This window comes from Muscardinus avellanarius (genome assembly GCF_963383645.1).
Source record: "Muscardinus avellanarius genome assembly, chromosome: 3".
Classification (NCBI taxonomy): domain Eukaryota; kingdom Metazoa; phylum Chordata; class Mammalia; order Rodentia; family Gliridae; genus Muscardinus; species Muscardinus avellanarius.
The window spans coordinates 167,201,196-167,215,035 of NC_137788.1; the positions used below are offsets into that span (position 1 = coordinate 167,201,196).

A 13,840-nucleotide genomic window follows, 5' to 3' on the forward strand; every position below is an offset into this window, starting at 1 on the left:
AGGACAGATGCATTATTTCCCTGGTTACATGGAGTAGCAGGATTGACAGGCAGCAGCCACAGCGACGAGAGCCCATGTCATGGAGACTGGCACAGCCTTGGAAGGGGCACGACTAGTCATGGAAGGTGACCAGGGAGCTTGATGTGTCGGTTAGAAAAGAAACTCACTCGCCGGGCGTGGTTGCGCACTCTTGTAATCCCTGCGCCTGGGAGGCGGAGACAGGCTTGAAGCCAGCCTCGCTGGCTTAAGAGATCCTGCTTCCAAATACAAAAATATAAAATAGGTCTGGGAGTGTAGCCCAGAGGTAGAAGGGTTTCCAGGAACCCCGGTACCACCAAAAAAATACATAAATAAATAAATAAAACTCACTCTACATTTCAAAAGAAAAATAATGCATACGATGATATGAATGTTCCTTGAAATGTGTGCCTACAGGAGGGTAAATGTAGGAGCTGTCAGAGATGACAAGAAGGATGCCCACAGCCACCTCCATGTTATTCCTCACACACACTCAGTGATTAGCATCCCCAAAAGAATAGTTCAAAGACATCCTTCGCCAAGAAAATTAAAATCTGAGGATGCTCAAGTCCTTTCTGTAAAATAAGTAGCATTTGCATATTGCCTATACGCATCTTCACATAGACTTTAAGTCATCTCTGGATTATTTACAATACCTCCTACAATGTGCATGCTATGTAAGTATTATTCTATATTTCTTTTTTTTTTTTTTTTTTTGGTGGTCCTGGGGGTGGAACCCAGAAGCTTTCTACCTCCGGGCTATACTCCCAGACCTTTTTTATATTTTATTTGGAAACAGGGTCTCACTAAGTTGCTGAGAGCCTCACTAAGTAGCTGAGGCTGGCTTTGAACCCGTGCGATCCTCCTTTCTCAGCCTCCTAAGCACGGGGATTACAAGCATGCGCCACCACACCCGGCTATATTATTCTATATTTCTTAGGAAAGATTATAAGGAAAAGTCTATCCGTGTGCAGTATAGTCATGATTTTTTTCAATTATTTTCAGTTGGTCCATGGTTGATTGAATGCACAGATGTGGAAGCTGCGGACACAGAAGGCCAACTGCACTTTCTATGTTCCTGAATTTGTTTCCAGAATGAGAACACTGCACCTTTATAACTAACGTTTACAACTGGCTAGAGAAACATGAGCCAGTGAAATGCCTCCGCTTTTCCTGGTGACCCCGCCTGCGGGTCGACTTTGAAGAAGCTGCTGCCTTCCTTCCTCCCTCGCCCGCCCTCTTTCCTGGCCCAGCCTCCCCTGTGCTCTCCCCTTCACCCTGCCTCCCAGCCCACCTTTCCTGGTCAGCAAGAAGATGCTGCAGGGGTAGGGGGTGCTTTTGTGAGCAGGCGTGTCACTGAAGGCAGTGATCACGTGGCCAGCAGGACTGTGGGAAGTCACAGCAGACCCAGCCGAATCGATTGAGGGCAACGTTTAAAAGAAAGAGCAGAAGCAGACGCTGAAGAGCCAGGGCTCGCCTTGATGCCCTCCTTCCAACGGCTCCTCTGGCTGAGTGGCCGTGGGCAGCCCCTCCTCCCTGTGCCCAACACAGGGTGAGCCGGAGGGAGTGTCTCCAAGCTGGGTTTCTCCAGCCTTGTAGCCTGGAATGCACTGTTTTCTTAATCTCCGTGACAGAATGACTTGCTCCCAAGTCCTTAATTTATGAAAAGTGTCTCCTCGAAGATCTCTGTCTACTGTTAAAGGCGGCCACTCTGTCCCCAACCTGCAGCTCCATTCAGGACCTCCCAGGAGCCTGGGGACACAGGTCCTGCCTCGCTAGCATGGCTGGGTCAGGAGGGTTCTGAGCTGGTGCTGGTGCTCTGCCCTGAGGGGGCCGCTCTGGAGGAGAGGGAGAGGGAGAGGGAGAGGGAGGGGGAGGGGGAGGGGGAGGGGGAGAGGGAGGGAGGGAGGGAGGGAGGGAGGGAGAGAGAACACACATGTGTGCTCTTGTGTGCACATGCAGACCTGCAGCCTCTTTTCCCACTGACAGACCAGACGTCTCACCAGCTGTGCAGAGCAGCCATGGGGCCAGCTTGTTTCAGCAAATCACACCACATAATACTGTCCTCAGTTCCACTTCCAAGGACCCACCTCCTCCCCTGGCCTGGTGGACTTCACTTCTGCACCTACTTCCAAATAACTTACAGGAACCCTTGTGTTCCTCGGGGGTTTTCCTGTCTGAGCTTCCAGAGTGAAGACAGGGTGGTACGAGAACCTTGGGAGAGGATCTCGCCTTTGGGAGAAGCTCATCGTCAAGACTGAGCTTTGACTTGAATGCCAAGAAATAGATTGATTCAAATGTCCATCTTTTTTTTGGAACCGGGGATTAAATGGGGAAGTCTACCTCTGAGCCTCACCCCCAGCCCTAGTTTTTATATTTTGTTTTTCACTAAGTTGTAGAGGGCCTCACTAATTAGCGGAGGCTGGCCTTGAACCTGTGACTCCTGTCTCAGTTTCTCAACTACTAGGTGTACAAGTGTGGGCCACCACACCTGGTCATATTCTTTGAGGTGCCTGAAGATCAGCTACTGTGAGTCTCTGCTGTCAGGTCAGTGTGTTACATCAATGCTGATTCTCAATGTGCAACACCCGCGACATGGGAGATTGTGGGTAAAGATACATGCACATCTCTATACCACATACGACCTTGGGCAAGTAGCTCCAACTCTCTGCATTTCATCCTGAAAATGGGATAACACCTACATACACCCTGCAGAGCTAAGTCGGGGTCAGTCAAAAGAGTGTGCCATCAGAGGTTCAGCATGAGTGGGACCAAGAATCACACAATTGGTAGCCGGGTGTGGTGGCACACCCTTGTAATCCCAGCGTTTGGGAGGCTGAGACAGGAGGATTGTGGTTCAAGGACAGCCTCAGCTACTTAGTGTGGCCCTTTGCAACTCAGACCCTGTTTCAAAATAAAGAATAAAAACAAGGGCTGGAGGTTTTAGCTTGGAGGCAGAATGCCCCTGGGTTCCAGTCCCAATACCACAAAAATAAATAAATAATAAAAAGTGCGCGATTGTGCACTGGGAGTGGCACCACTTCACAGTACCACAAATGCTTGCAAGGACAATACTCTTCACCTCCTTGACCATCCTGTGACTTCTGGACACTTTGGGTGGTAGTAGAATAGGTTATTCATGCAATTCCTCCATGGAACACAACTGCTGAAGGTGAGAATTATCGGTGCAAATACCAGCCCAGCCTGCTCGGCACCTGTGGAAGGTGTGCAGCCGGCGGGCCAGCAGGTGCTCCAGCGCCAACACCTTCCCCAGCAGCAGGCCTCGTACGGCTGTCTCCTCACGGCTGGCCGGGCTGATGCGCTGCGCGGTCAGGCGCCACACATGGATCTCGTGCTTCAGCTCTGCAGAGAAAGAAAGGCAAAACGTGAGTCCTGTGACCTCAGGCGTCGGTGACACACCTACTCACTCACACACCGACCACATGCAGGTGGCCCATGGTCAGCCCAAAGCTGGGGCTTCTCAGCACACGAGTTATCACAATGGAACCGGGTGACAAAGCCGACTACAGAAAATTACCCTGGAAACAAAGTGATGCGATTTCAACTCCCTGGGTGAAGAATATATTCTTGAATGGCCACATCAGAGCTAGCATCCCATGACCCTGTTCCTTCGAAGTGGCCCCACTTTGAAGATGCTTTGTCCCCTCAGAAACTCACGGACCACATGACGCCCTCCAGCACGTGGAGATGCAGCAGGAGGGCCCTCACCAATGCCGATGCCATGCTCTCGGACGGTAAGCTAAATAGATCTCTATCTAAATAGATCTCTATCTAAATAGATCTCTATCTAAATAGATCTCTAAGCTAAGTAGATCTCTATCTAAATAGATCTCTAAGCTAAATAGATCTCTATCTAAATAGATCTCTAAGCTAGATCTCTATCTAAATAGATCTCTAAGCTAAATAGATCTCTATCTAAATAGATCTCTATCTAAATAGATCTCTATCTAAATAGATCTCTATCTAAATAGATCTCTAAGCTAAGTAGATCTCTATCTAAATAGATCTCTAAGCTAAATAGATCTCTATCTAAATAGATCTCTATCTAAATAGATCTCTATCTAAATAGATCTCTAAGCTAAGTAGATCTCTATCTAAATAGATCTCTAAGCTAAATAGATCTCTATCTAAATAGATCTCTATCTAAATAGATCTCTATCTAAATAGATCTCTATCCTCAATGCTTCCCTTCTGCAGTGTGCATCAGAGAAACAGAAAATGGACAGAGCCAGCTTTACCAGCTTTGAATGGTTTTGGAGACAGATCAAGTGAAAATCAGAAGCATGTGTGTATCTGTCAGGCAGTGGCACACAGGCTGCAGTACAGAATTTGGTAAGAGGCAGGAGTCATGCAAAGCCCTCTCTCACAACCCCACTGAGTGGGTCTGTTACGAGGAGAGACGGGGCGGCCTACCGAAACACTGACAGCAACGAGATGAGCACAGTGTCCGCCCGTCACTGAACTCAGATGCCTCCTGCTAGACATGAGAGAGACAAATTGTTGGTTCACTACCTCCTAAGATATTAAAATATTTCATGAAAGCTTACATTTAACCTCTATTTTACCATTTAAAATACCACATAAATTTCTCAAAATAATCATTACAAGAACATAAAAAGCATGATGCTTTCATGAACCATACTGTGCTGGTTTTCCATCACTGTAATGAAACGCCTGAGACTAATGATTTGTGAGGAAAAAAGGTTCACTTGGGGTCACGGTTTTGGAGGTTTCACCCATGGCCAATTGGCTTGTTGGTTTTGGGCTCATGGTGGTGCAGAGCATCCTGGCAGAAGCATGTGTCTCAGGAAGCTGCCCAGCTTACGGTGAACAGAAAGCAAATAGAAGAGGTAGGGCCCCAATAGCCCCTACAAGGTCGTGCTCCCTGGGACCTGACTCCCTTCCACCAGTCCCACCTCCTAGGGGCTCTACCATCTCCTGGCAGTGCTACCCGGGGGACCAAGTCTTCAACACACAGACCTTTGAGGAACATTTCAGATCCAAGCTACAGCACATCGCCATGTGCAGTGCACATATCTGTGGCCATAATATATACCACAAAAACTGGTGATGGAATTAAAAGATGAAAGCCTTTCGAGCAGGGGCTGGTGCACTGGGCAGCCAACTCAAAGAGGAGGCCAGACCCAGCAATGGCCCAGAGACCCGTGAAACAGCACAAACGTTGTGGGCTCCACACAATGAGAAAACACCACCTCTCAAGGCCCTCTATTCAGTGCACAAGTACCAAACACCTATGGTGTGACAGACCTGCCATGGTGCTGCAGACACAAAGCTCAGTTCAGCAGGGAGATCGAGGCTGTAAATTAAGCCTGCTGAGACTCAGAACAGAGACCTGGCAGAAGCCAGGCACACCAAACCTCCTTCAGCCAGCACCTGCTTCTCTCTAATGCTCCTGCCCTACAAAGGTGCATTGTAGCTTGCTAAAATAAAAGGAATCCTGGGTAGAATTCAAAAGCTTCTTCAGAGAAATCAATCCATAATTTCTTTCTGAAGTCTCATGCCTCGTTAAACCACCAAGGAGGTTACAATAACATAAAAGAAAGAGGAAGAAGAGACAGGCAGGGGCGGAGGAGGAGGAGGATAAAATCAATGAGCCAGCCTCGTGAAACTTTGAACCCCCAAATTCCATGCTAGGAACAGGAAAAGGGGAAGGGGTATGGAATGGCTTCTGCATGAATCCAGATGGGGCCAATATTTTATCCAATCCTCTAAGCCTCATCACATGAAAGTATCATGAAAGCCCACCCAGAAATATCAGAGACTTTCAGTGGCTTTTTAAAGGCACAGTGGTAAAGAGCCACTTTCTGAAGCAACTAATCGGCTTTAGAGAGCTTTTATGTCTAGCAAGCCATGGTGGCACACACCCGTAATCCCAGTATTTGGAGGCTAAGACAGGAGGATTGCAGGTTCAAGGCCAGTAAACAGTAACTTAGTGAGACCCTGTTTCAGTATAAAAAATAAAATAGAGCCGGAGGTGTAGCTCAGAGGTAGAACGCCCCTGGGTCCAATCTCCCACACCACCAGAGAAAGGGGGAAAGAGCTTATGCATCTACATGACTCAGCTCTAGGGCCAGCCTCGGCGCAGGCTGGGAGTTCCACTGTGTTCTTGTGTTTGGAGGAGCAGAGCCCAGGAGCCCATGCTGCACTGGTGAGGTTAGCTTGCAGGGAGCCTGGGCTTTCCTGAGCAGGTGCACCCTCCAGGGGTGCTTCAACACCTTAGTGCAGAGAGCACCTACTGTCTAACCCATCAGGTCAAAGGCAGCACCACCATCTTCCTTTTGGCCCACTGACTAATGTTCAGGTAGTGCCTTGGTTTTCTAGTTGTGGAATCAAAGAGATGAATTCTGAAGGAATTTAGTTGGGAGTGGTTTTGCTTAGGAGCGAGGAGAGTCCTTCATCCAAGGAGGCAGAGTGGATAGTCTCTGCTGCTGAGTGGGCCATAGCTGTGAACAGACATCACCTTGGGGTTCTCCACAGGACCTCAGCTTCCACCCACATGTCAGAACTCTTCATGGGAAAAATCATGATATGAGTCTTGGGCTACATGAGGAGGTGTTCGTACCCACCCACGATCTCACTTGGCTCCTTGTTATAAAGCTTCTTGTTCCAGTACAGGAGCCTGAGTAGTGGGAAGGAAACCAGAAGAACAAGGGAAATCCCAATGAACATGTGTGCTGTGAATCCGGCAAAGTCCAGGCCCTGGGAAGAGAGAGAGAAACAGATGACAGAGGGTCTTTGCTTGGCACTGGGGGCAGGACCCCACATCAGCATACAGGGGGAGACAAAGGCCAAGGACTGGAGGTGTATCAAGGTCTCTGGAGCTAGAGCCCAGCCTAAAATCCAAAGAAAACCATGAACTTGAAACTCACCATGAGTCTGAAACAATGAAAGTTTTATTCATTCATGTTGAACCAATTCATGCAGGAATGATAAGCCCTGTCTTAGGGGAAACAATAACAAGACAATCATATCTAATTCTAACCTTGGCTAGATCTGCATTCACCCCTGGGCTGACATGCTCCCCCAGGATCAGGCAAAAAAAAAAAAAAAAAAAGACTGAAGAAGGCAAAACATTAAACAATGTGACAGCTGGGCGTGGTGGGCACCCTTATAATCCCAGCACTTGGGAGGCTATGACAGAAGGATTGCACAGGTTCCAAGCCAGCCTCAGCTACTTATTGAGGCTCTCAGCAACTCAGTGAGACCCTGTTTCCAAATAAAGTATAGAATAGGTCTGGAGGTAGAAAAGCCCCTGGGTTCCATCCCCAGTACCACACACAAAAAATGACATATTCACCTATTTAAATGTAATTTGGGGACTTCCAGGAAGATGGCAACCAAGGGAAGCAGCACATACCAGTCCACCCAATCTCTATTGCCTTAAAAACAATGTTCTTACCAAAGCCACAAAATACTATAACTAGAAAAACACATGATAAGTACAATACAGCAGGGGAAAAAGGCCAGAAGACCAATCCGAAAGCAGAAAAAACCACAGCAACAATGTCTTCCTCACTGCAAAAAGTAACAATTCAAACTATAAACAATCAATTATCGCCGGGCGTGGTGGCGCATGCTTGTAATCCCAGCATTCTGGAGGCTGAGACCCGGAGGATCGTGGTTCTCGGACAGCTTCAGCTACTTAGTGAGGCCTCTGCAACTCAGTGAGACCCGGTTTCAAAATAAAGAATAAAAATTAGGGCAGGGGGTGTAGCTCGAAGGTCGAATACCTCTGGGTTCCATCTCTAGACCCACAAAAAAAAATCAATTAGATCACATGGAGAATAGAATCACACTCCTAGAAGATGATCACTTCAAAAACAAATGCATAATATATAACAGAAAAAAACAATTTAAAAGCATGAATTGGACATGAATAGCCCATTTTAAAAGAGCTAACCTAAGAATAATTGGTACAGAAGAGAGAATAGAAGGTAAAACCAAAGGGGTCAATAATCTTTTCTTTTCTTTTTTGTTTGTTTTTTGTTGTTGGTGGTGGTGGTACTGGGGATGGAACCCAGGGGCCTTCTACCTCCGGGCTACACTCCTAGACCAATTTTATATTTTTTATTTGGAAACAGGGTCTCTTAAGCCAGCAGAGGCTGGCTTCAAACCTGCGAGATCCTCCTGTCTCAGCCTCCCAAGCGTGGGGATTACAAGTGTGCGCCACCATGCCCAACTCAACAATCTTTTCAAAGAAGTAATATCAGTAAATTTTCCAAACATAGAGCAAGGGTCAATACACAAGTATAGGAAACTTATAGAATTCCTTTTAGACAAAATCAGAGAAAATGTTCACCATGCCACATAATAGTCAAACTGACCAATGTAGAAGCTAAAGAGAGAATCTTAAAGGCAACAAAAAAAAGACCAAGTGACATTCAGAGGCAAACAAATCAGAATCATTTCAAACTTCCCAAACCAAGTCATGAAAGCCAGAAGGGCCTGAAGTAACATATTCCAAACTCTGAAAGAAAACAACTTCCAGCCAAAAAAAACTTCTATGCAGCAAAACTATCTCTCAAAGTAGATGGAGAAATTCCACGACAAACAGAAGCTGAGGAATTTGTCATCTAAACCAGCACTAGAGAAAATACTCAAAGACATTAACTGCAAAGAAGAAATAAGTAATACATGCCAGAATCAGAGAAACAATAATTTCCACCCAGCAAACAACTAAGCAAACAAGAACAAACACTAACATATCAAGAACTTAAATCTCAAAATGTTAGGAATCAAAAAACATCTCTCAATAATCACACTGAACATAAATGGTCTCAACTCCCCAATAAAAAGGCATAAGGTCCAAAACATATTAAAAACCAGAACCCATCTATCTGCTGCCTGCAAGAAACACACCTTACAAGTAAAGATAGTAACAAACAAGATAAAGGGCTGGAGCAAGGTAATCCATGCCAATAGAACTTGAAGACAAGCAGGAGTAGCAACTATGACATCAGACAAGTTAGACTTCAAGCTCAAGCTTATTAGAAGAGACAAAGCAGGTCATTTTTTACTGGTAAAAGGAACAATCCAGCAACAGGAATTAATGATAGTCAACATTGATGCCCCAAACATAGGTGCAGCTACTTTCATACAACAAACTTTTTGCAACATTAAGTCACATATAAGTCCCAACACGATGATACTGGGAGACTTCAGTACCCCTCTGGCACCGTTAAACCGATCTTCTAGACAAAAGGTCAGTAAAGATGCCTGAGACCTAAAGAGCACCATCAACCAAATGGGCCTATTAGACACATATAGAATATTCCACCCAATACAGCAGAATTCACGTTTTTCTCAGCTGTTCACAGAACGTTTTCCAAAACATCCTGGGCCACAAAGTGAGCACTAACTTGCAAATTCAAAACTATGACATACTTCCCTGTGTCTTTTCAGACCATAATGGAAGGAAACTAGATGTCAACCATAAGAAGACCCAGAGAAACCACAAAAATGTGTGAAGACCAAACACCACACTGCTGAATGGAAAATGGGTCACAGCCTCTTCTTCCCACAGGGCCCCACTACCTTGAGGCTGTGTGCCACGGCCAGCTGTGAAAGAGGACTCTGAACTTTGTTTATATCATATTCATACCCTAGAAATCTGCTTGAAAATAATACTTTAGGTGCTTATTAAAATGTTTTAATTTCCTCTAAAATCAGCAGCATAAAGATAAACTTTGGGGTCCAAGAAAATGACTTAAAGTAGAATATTGAGCTGGGTGTAAAGGTACAGGTTTATAATTCCATTACTTGGAAGGCTAAGACAGGAGGATCACAGGTTCACAGCCAGCCTCAGCAACTTAGTGAGACCTTTTTCCAAATAAGAAATAAAATAGGTCTAGAGTGTAACCCACAGGCAGAGTGCCCCTAGGTTCCATCCCTAGAACCACAAAAAATATATATTAATATACTTGTCTTTATACCGTGTGGCCATGGAATACAATTATTTTTTAGTAGAAATGGCCCACAAAAGCAGACATCCTGTATCCTAAGTAATTCTGGTTTGGAATATAATAACTATAAAGCTTTGCTCATTAGAAATGGCAGTGCAAACTCGGCATGGAGATGCACACTTGCAATCCCAGTACTTGGGAGGCTGAGACAGGAGGATCGCACATTTGCAGCCAGCCTCCACAAGGAAGGAAGAAGAAGAAAGAGAGAAAGAAAAACTGAAGAAAACTTGGTGAGTTTACCAATGGAAAAAAGAAAAAGGACTGAAGAAGTTCATAAGTGCATCCACAGCAAAACAGCACAGCTCTGAGTAGAAGTATTTGGTTGCTACTAGAGGTGTAATGAGCAGGTTTATCCATTAGAATGATACAGAATGGGGAAAAAATCCCAGCTGATAAAATTTTCAGACACAATACAAGCAGATGCGGCATACGGAAGGATGCAAATCTGTTCCCTTAGCTTATTAGGTGCCTGTATCTGGGCCTCCCTGCTGTTTTAACACGCCTCTGTAATTTCCTAGACAATTCTCTTTAACATTCTCAGCAACAAAACCACCTCCTGCCACACTCACACCAGTACGGTGCAGAAATGCAACCTTTCTTCTTGCATGGCGCTGCTCCTAAGTCTTACTTCAGATTTTTCACTTGAGGCTCCGCTCAGCCATTTATTCTTCGTTTTCCAAATCAGCCTCATTTAATGGATTGAGTAGCCAAGTGTTGAAGCCACTAAATACCAATGGTGAACCCCTGGGAGTCAGATCAAAACACATTCCTAGCCTCAAGGTGACACACACTCGTGGGAACGTAGCTGAGGGACTCCCAGCTCACCAACATCATTTCTCCAGGCTAGCGCTGTGACAAGTTGAACAATCCATCGGGTTGAAAGAGGTGGTTTGAGCCAAAATGATTCCTTGGATTCTTCTAAGTGAAAATCCCAAGGAAATACTTATGAAGTATTAAACTCCATCTTTTGAATGACTTGGTAAAATATACACAAAGCAGTTTTTAAAACAGAATTCAGTCTGGATATGCAGTAAGGAGAAGACACGGGTACCACAGGAAGGGGAGATGATGACAGGACAGACGGAAGAGACAGGTGAGGTCACACTGCGAGAGGGAGCAGCGGGGACTGAGGGAGAGGGCTGCCATCCACCTGGATCTGAAGGAAGTAAGAGCCCAGTGAGCAGGAAACAGCAAGCCACAGAGCTCCTGGGAAGAATGCCGGCCCCACAGGCAAAAGGTCAGAAGCCAAGAAGCCTGAGGCTGCAGGCGCTGGAGAGGTGTGGAGAAGCAGGCCACTCATGCAGGGGATTCAGTCGTGGCCAGAGCAGCACAGCCACGTGACACTGTGGAACTGTCAGCAACGGGATGAAGACAGGTGCTGTCAGGACAGCCAAAGGCCATAACCTTCTGTGATTATGGATTAGAGAGACTTCTTTCCTATTATCAGCGTGTAAGGGAGTAACTTTCCCTCTAAAGGCTGCATTACAACAGAGAGCAGCAAACTACCCACATGGGCAGCACAGACATTCCCGTTCATGTATGTGTTGTGTAGGGTGCTGTCATAATTCTACCACTCAGAGAACTTATCTGTTCTCTGAGTGGTAGAATTATGACTCTGTGTGTGTGTGTGTGTGTGTGTGTGTGTGTGTGTGTGTGTGTGTGTGTGTGTGTGTACTGGGCATGCATATGTTATTTCTGTTTTATATAAAATATATTACCATAAAATAAATAAAATTAGAGTGTTTTTCTAAAAATAGTTCTTTCCCGTGTGTGTGAGGCCCATCCTGGAGAGTAGGTACCCCTGGAGTAGGTCACAAGGTGCCGCTCCAGGGCAATACGACCGTGGGTGCACAATTCAGCTCACGCTGCAGGGCTATGGTGTATTGCCAGGATATTCCCCAGCACAGCCAGGGAGTGTCAGATTCAGCAAAGCCTCCAATGTATACCCAAAAACTTCACAACACGGGCCCACAGAGTGGACATTGATACCTGAGAACCATGAATTCTCAATGGTTTAAATATGGAAGATGGCATGTGTACCCACATAAACGTGCTGACACATTTCACAGGGACACACATACACACATAAACACACATGTATACACACACATAGACACACACATACACACAGAGACATACACAAACATATATACACACATACACACACACACACCTCTAAAGCAAATACTGCCAACCATGGAAGCACCTGTATTGGCACCTCAGAGCAGGGAAACTGAGAAAATTCTAATAACCAAAGAATGATAAATCAAAATTAATGATATAGTTCTAATTTTAACTCTTTAAGATATGTAAAATTTCATTTGCACTATTTAAATAAAGACAAATACTTTCTCTTTTAGTATAAAAATCTATTAATATTATAAGATCTTTCAAAGAATTTCTAAGACCTTAACTTTCTGACTCTTAAGCAAAAACACTTAAATTCTTTATCAATAAATTTATCTACTGCAGTTGAGATGGGAACCCCATATCGCCAGAAAGAGATAAAAGATTATTTTGTTTTAGTATTAGGAGAAACCTTCATTCCTATTAGTGGAAGGAATATGATATACTAGGACTAAGTACATCATGCTACCCAATCATTTCTTTAAATAATTTGTGAGCATAACAGTGACTCATGACTGCATACTGGAAGACCAGTCTCCATGCCTCCCACTCTCGGGATGACCAGTAGTACTTGCTGTGATGAGGAGACACAGAAGATCTTGATTTCTAATGCAGGTTACTAAAGGGCGCTAGCACGCTGGGTAGAGTGCTAAGCAAGTTCAGTTCTGTGTTTACTGTACACGGCTCTAATACGCTGGCACACACATACCATCTTCCTCAACTCCTGGTTGGAAACAATGATGACGTTCGGTGGGTCCCCAATGGCGGTGGCAGCTCCCCCGATGTTGGTGAAGACCACTTCTGCAATCAGGACCTGTCTTGGGTCCAGGTTGAGCACCTCACATAACCTATCATGAATGGGAAGAAAGGAGAGCACTTCTACTACTCACATGCAAAGGGCCTGTGTGCAGCCCAAATACATTAGAAGCACTTGCCTGTACAGGGAGGCACACATGCCTGTGTGTGTGCTTACACACACACACATACACATATATACACGCCTGTGCAAAGGGCAACACCGGGGGGATGACAAAGTGTGTAGCATCCCCATGCTACAGTGGATTCTGCAGATTACATTTCTTTCCCACATCCGGCACAGGTGCCTGGGCACTGGCCACCAGACCCTGAGCCATGGGTGGACAGTGAGGATAAAGAGGGCTTCCACCACCTCCTGCCCTCAGCTCAGAGCACAGCCAGCCAGCCACACAGCCTTCCCCTTGACTGATGCAGGGCGGACAGACACAGCAGCTGTGTGGAGGCTGAAGACAGAGCGAGTCTCAGAGCTTCAGACCCCAGCCAACCACTCTACTCCATGGAGGACGCCACCAGGACCTGCTTCTAGCAAGAAAATAATTCACAAGCACCAGTCACCAACCAGGCAGGGCACAGATTAGAGAAACCCCAGCAAGGCGAAGACACGCCCAGGCTTCCCCACAGTGCGGGGATGCTGGGATGGGGTGTGTCACTGGCTTAGTCCTAGAGTCCCACTCTCCCCGGGCTGCCAGGGGTCAACATGGCAGCACTGGGACCTGGTGCCTGTGGGAGACACTGGGTATTCTGCCCGAGCTCGGCAGCAGAGTCATGCTGGTTGGAGGAGGGCAGTGTGGGTCCCCCAAGTGTCCAGAGGCACAGGGTGAGACCATCAGTAGTGTGAACCCCAGTCTACTGCACTCTTCAAACACGTTCACACC

General features: G+C 46.0%; 1 protein-coding gene across 1 annotated transcript in view; it reads right to left on the reverse strand.

The window, feature by feature from the left end:
• OCA2 (OCA2 melanosomal transmembrane protein) overlaps window positions 1–13,840 on the reverse strand; it is a gene marked incomplete at both ends in the record, with an annotated part of 223,570 nt that overhangs the window by 172,460 nt on the left and 37,270 nt on the right. Inside the window, 3 exons of the mRNA XM_080691713.1 lie at window positions 3,234–3,381; window positions 6,627–6,759; window positions 12,859–12,997. Of these exons, the coding sequence (XP_080547839.1) occupies window positions 3,234–3,381; window positions 6,627–6,759; window positions 12,859–12,997 (420 nt within the window). The remainder of the gene's footprint in view (window positions 1–3,233; window positions 3,382–6,626; window positions 6,760–12,858; window positions 12,998–13,840) is intronic.